The sequence below is a fragment of the Schistocerca cancellata genome, chromosome 9 (genome assembly GCF_023864275.1).
Source record: "Schistocerca cancellata isolate TAMUIC-IGC-003103 chromosome 9, iqSchCanc2.1, whole genome shotgun sequence".
NCBI lineage: Eukaryota > Metazoa > Arthropoda > Insecta > Orthoptera > Acrididae > Schistocerca > Schistocerca cancellata.
In genome coordinates this window covers 256,506,706-256,512,614 of record NC_064634.1, presented here as the reverse complement: position 1 = coordinate 256,512,614, position 5,909 = coordinate 256,506,706, and the positions used below count along the sequence as shown (strand labels likewise).

General features: G+C 42.6%; 1 protein-coding gene across 1 annotated transcript; it reads left to right on the top strand.

The window, feature by feature from the left end:
* The first annotated feature begins 4,776 nt into the window (after window positions 1-4,776).
* Window positions 4,777-5,457, top strand: LOC126101336 (uncharacterized). Its single transcript, XM_049912007.1, has one exon. The coding sequence runs from the start codon at window positions 4,777-4,779 to the stop codon at window positions 5,455-5,457; it is 681 nt and encodes a 226-aa protein (XP_049767964.1).
* The last annotated feature ends 452 nt before the right edge of the window (window positions 5,458-5,909 follow it).

Genomic DNA, 5,909 nt, shown 5'->3' with positions numbered 1-5,909 from the left:
AGCCAACGCCACATTGACAAAAGTGAACGAAGCCAAAATTAGTACGTATAAGAAGAGCCAGGTGTGAAGTGCTTGGTGAATTCAAAAGTAAACTTCTATCTGTCACCTCGACGGAAACTCTGATCTTCTGCTAAGTCAGTAAAAGTACCGAAGCCATCTAACCAGACACTCTATGACCGTAACGGCATCGAAACTGTTTCTAAAACTGTTTCGTTGCGGAAGATCGCACTTGCTCCTTTGTATCGTCGCACTAGTGTCAAAATGACAGCCATCGAAATAAGTGACAACGGGACAGAAAAGTAAACAAAATTTCTCAACAGACGGAAGGCCACTGGACCTGACTGGATACACGTACCATTCCACACACAGTTTTCGAAAATGCTGCCTCATCTTTTAGCAGCATAGTATCGCAGATCACAAGAGGAGCGAAGCTAAGCTAATGAGTGGACAAAAGTAGAAGCTATTATAATCTTATAAAGTAGTTATCAAACATATATAAAAACTGGAAGATGTACATCTCTGATGTCGTCTGTTGTAGAATTTAGGAACATGTTTAATACTGCCATATTATGGCATTTCTGGGACCAAAAATCTCTGCTGTAGGAATCTACATGAGCTCCGTAAACAAAAGCTATGTGAGACAACCCTCTGGTGTTCGTCCTCAAGACCCAGTAGCAACAGATACCGGCGTCCAAGATAAAGCCGTGTTCCTTGACTTCTCAAAGGCGTTCGATACAGTCCCGCATAGCCACCTGATGAACAAAGTCTTCGCTTGAAAAAAGATCATCCTACTCAGAAAGCAGCTCCATCTTCTCCACTGGCGATCGTGACGATCAGTCGCGCGATCACCGAATAACAAACAACATTGTGAAACATTACGCCCACGGTCCGTCGGCGTGCTATGTCACTTTTACTGCCGAAGGCGTCGCCCAGAAGAAGCAGCCGGCGTTTGTGATTTCGACACTCTGTAGCGTTGTTGGACAACGTATACGGACAGCGGTCCCTATCCTTGATTTGATTCTGAAGTCAATCCTCTACAACTCCTCAGCACTTTTCAGGGACAGCGCCCATGGCCCAGGGGTAGTGTCTTTCACTAATAAATGAAACGTCGTCAGTCCCTGTTCGGAACTCCCCACTGCTTAAGATTCGAATGAAAGTCATCAGCAATGGTTGCCGAATACTTGCGACACAGCAAGTCACCTTCGTTCTTCCAACCGCCTTGTCAAAGAGGGCGGAGGGGCGAACACAGGTCCAGGGTACTCTTTTTCCCTCGAAGTGGGAAGCCGCCCCTAACAGGCGGAAGAGTCAGCAATGATCAACGATATGAGAATGCGTAGGGAAACGCAAACCACTGCAATTAAAGACACATAATGAGTATCAACCGGACATACAGCCCGAAATTTAAAAAGTGTCATGATGATCTCTCCATTGGTAAAAGATTCCGGAATTGTCCTCCATACGGATCACCAGGAGGGAACTCCCAAGGGGGAGGTAGTTGTGGTGTCATCGCCAGACACCACACTTGCTAGGTGGTAGCTTTAAATCGGCCGCGGTCCATTAGTACATGTCGGACCCGCGTGTCGCCACTGTCAGTAACTGCAGACCGAGCGCCACCACACGGCAGGTCTAGAGAGATGTACTAGCACTCGTCCCTAGTTGTACGACGACTTTGCTAGCGACTACACTGACGAAGCCTTTCTCTCATTTGCCGAGAGACAGTTAGAATAGCCTTCAGCTAAGTCCATGGCTACGACCTAGCAAGGCGCCATTAACCATATCTGGAGAGAGTCTCATTTGTATAGTCAAGAGCGATGTACCACAAGGATGAATTAAAGTTAAGTAAACAGACGCTACGTACTTTTCTTTAGTGCATTCATAAAGTATCCTGTTCCAGACTTCACGCCCGTCTGCGTTAGATAGCGTGCATTTCAGCCTCCTCTATCTACAAGGTGTTGGCACATTTGCCAACACATCAGTCTTCCTCAGTGGTTTTGCCCAATACGACTCCCTGTAGTGTCACTAATGCTATAAACTTGAAGCCTTAACACACCCTCACGTATTTTTCTCTAGTCAACATTTTTCAATTATTCCTGTCATCATCAACTCTGATACTAGATTCCTCATCTTGTATCTTAGTAGTCTATTTAGTTTTCTGTATTCATCTGTAACATCACACCTCAGATGTTTAGTATCTCTCCTTTTTCGGACTGCCGGCAATTTGTGACTCATTTTCTTACAGTACTCTCCTCCAGGTTTACATTCTCACTAATTTCTCTCTAAAATTAATATAAATGTCAGGTTTAGCGAGAAAAATATTTGCAGCCACAAACAAAATGTCAGACAGGTATCTGTGAAGCAAATTGATACTAATGCTTTGTCCGGCAATCAGGCAGCTGCATTCGTAATACCTTTGCAACTAAATTACAGAGAACTGTAAAACTTTAATTACTTTCGACGCATATAAAGATAAATAATATTAATTTCACCCTATGTTTCCTGCAATATCGAGCTCTATTAAATGTGATGCTATTGGCGTCACTGACTTCTCACGATTTTACCGTTCTGCTATAGCTTAATTTATTTCGATAAAGCCCAAGAAATCTAATTATGCAAAAGGAACTGTGGAACAAATATAACACATTGTAATTTTGTAATTAATTATTTTATCTCTTTCGACGTAGATGCAGATGGTTGCACCTTGGCACACATTGCACTGTTTTGCCTCAAACCAACCTTACAATAGAAGTTTAATGTATTTGGTTATTCCATTTGGAAACGATAGTGTCAAATTTAAATGTTCTGCAATATTTTACTGAAACAACAGACGATACTCCGCAAAAGTAGGTTTCTTTACAATGTGAAAAACTGTTCCGAGGGACAACATGATTATGTACCTAAGAACAAATATACTGCTCAAATTTAAACGGGACGCAATCAAGAATATCTTGTCAATGTTGTTTTTAATGGTCTCTGTTTTACATTGTGCTTCACACCGATAACCGGAAAGTGAAAGCAACAATAAAAATTTCAATTCTCAAGAGAGGGAAAATAGTTAATACATTTAAAAAACCTATTTCATTTGCAAATATCAAGAGTTCAGTGTTAAAGACATTCCGTTTCATTGTTCAAATTGTCTGAAAAAGTATAGTTTAACCTCGCACACATTATGTTACTAGTTTAAAAAATGTACAGTCTTATCGATATGAAAGAATTAAGACTGCCATCAAAATAGCTTTAATACAGTACACACGTTTAGCCTAAACAGTCAAGTCCAATAGTTTTGTTAGCCTTGTGATCAGAGACCTTTCAGTCGAGCATCGGTATCGACTGGGGAAAATGATGCATCGGTGTAGCTAGAGAACTTCTAACTTGATACCTTGTGGATATTAAGTATGAGAAAGTGATTTAAGTTCAAGATTACATTGCAACTGATATTTATCGTCATCTCACATTAAGTGTCGGAAAATTTTTTCGTGGCTAGCTCATGTCTTTCAGACGTGATATTGTTCTACCACTGTCATAAGTTGGTCGCCAACAAAAGGTCAGCGACAAATAATTTCAGAATAAAAATTCGTGCTTGATAGATTCCGAGTTCATGTCCTCTCTAAATTACGTCTGTGCCACATACCGGAGAATTTACCGGTTATCGATAACCACTTGTTTCCACTGTTTCAGTAAGTTTCCTTGAATAACATAGTACGCTGCAGGTTTATCTATCAAATTTTCCAAATGCAAACAAAAGTAACATGATATTTGCCAAATAAATATTTTGATGTGCTGTCTACCACACAGCAGTTTGGAACGAAGTTAACTCTGTCCTTGCCTACAGGGTCGTATTTCGCTCAAATATCACTAGCAAAGAGAATAAGGAAATCCATGTCCAGGTATACGTTTTCTTATTGAGTAAAACGAACAAGCCTTTGAATGTTACATAGAGTGATAACACCCTGGGATTAATCTTTATTCATCTAAATAGCTTTATTGTAAAGCTAGTTTTATTTTGTGGTCATCTGTCTTTGTATATTACTCGCACTACGTACGCGACTTGGATTGTTGTCTCAAGATGTAACTTGGTGACAAATTTGACGTTCACAGTACATATCGTAATGGCTTAAAAACGAGGGTTGTAAGTATACTTTTTATAGATTTTCGTTATTAACTTTTTACGGGCGTGATGAACAGCATACATCGTCACGTGACTTATAAGTATCCATCTCAAACTGGATTGTTTAACGTTTCAGTAAGGCTGTTTTATTAAACCCCATTGACTTACTGTGTTTGTTTACGTTACATAACTCAGACAAGAATAAATGACGAAGATGATGAATAAATCAGATGTGAAGTGCTGCAATATTACTTTGTAATTGAGAATTCATCTCGACCTGTAAAATTTGTTCAGGTAGCAGTCCTGTATATATATATGTATACAAGCAACGTTCAGCGTAAATGGCTTGAGAGGCTGAACGGAGTAGTTACAATTTCGCTCAGCTGTCTGCACCGGTCTGTGTTACGAAAGTCGATTCAGACGTAGTATTTTGATTCGCAGGCGGAAGAGGAGCGATGAAAAGCAGGCAAAGGGATGTCACAGAGTATCCTTTGTCCTGGTCAGAAAGCGAGCGGTCAGTCTTGAAGCTGAACATGCGCCACTTGTGTTATTTTGGGGCGTGGCCTCTATCGAGGTGTCGATTATACCACGTTTACAGCATCTTTAACTTCGCACTGGGCATCTGGTACGTTAGTGAGGCTTCGACATCCTTCTTCTTCCAGTGGGGAGACATGGAGGAAGCGACGCTGGTACTCATAAGTACTTTCAACATCGGCAGCATCGTCGTCAAGATGGCGCTCTTCGTGAGGCGCAGACGGCAGTACTTCGCTCTGGTCCGACGAGTGGACGATCTGATGCTGTTACAGAGCGAATCCTGCTCTCAGGACCCGGTCCTCGGGCACTTGCTGTGGCGCTCCAAGAGGACCGCGGCGCGCCTCACCACGGCCATGCTGCTGCTCATGGTGTCCCAGTACGTCACGTGGTACCCCATGCCGCTCATCATGAAAGGGGGTGCGCGCCGTTTGCCCCTAGCGCAGCATCCCTGGGACAACAACAGCAACTATTACGAGCTGTCATACGCTGTGCAGTGCATGGCCGGAGCGTGGATGACGCAGATCAGCTTCGGCATTGACTGCCTCTTTGTGTCCGTCATGATCCTGGTGGCCGCGCAGATGAAGATCCTCGCGTCGCGCGTGGCCCGGCTGAGGATGCGTGGCGACGGATTTTGGCGCAAGCGGCACGCGATTAAAAGTACCGGAGACAATGTATACAGAGAATTGTGTCTCTGTATTGAAACCCATCAACAGCTTCTCAGGTACGTTGAAAAGCGCCTTCTAATTTCAATGAATTCTGCGAAGCTTGTCTTGGTCAACGAACGGAGCACGCACGAGGAATGGACCACGTTGTTATAATACATCAAAATGTTCTTAACTGTTAATCTTGATCGCAAGAATAGTTGGTTTCAAACGAGAACAATCTACAGTTGCACGATGGGAAAACAAAGTCTGATCATTGATTGTCAGTTTTAGGCTAATTGGTTCAAAAATGGTTCAAATGGCTCTGAGCACTATGGGACTCAACTGCTGAGGTCATTAGTCCCCTAGAACTTAGAACTAGTTAAACCTAACTAGCCTAAGGACATCACAAACATCCATGCCCGAGGCAGGATTCGAACCTGCGACCGTAGCGGTCTTGCGGTTCCAGACTGCAGCGCCTTTAACCGCACGGCCACTCGGCCGGCTTTTAGGCTAATTATCTAGAATGATACAGAAGGCTGAAACAGACAAAAATATATACAGAAGGTATATAACAGTAGTAACATTATCGTCAGCAATGCCTAAACTGAAAACATTCAAGTTTCTCT

What these genes read in the sequence shown, in the direction of transcription:
- LOC126101336 (XM_049912007.1), top strand. Translation starts at nt 4,777, where the DNA reads ATGGAGGAAGCGACGCTGGTACTCATAAGTACTTTCAACATCGGCAGC.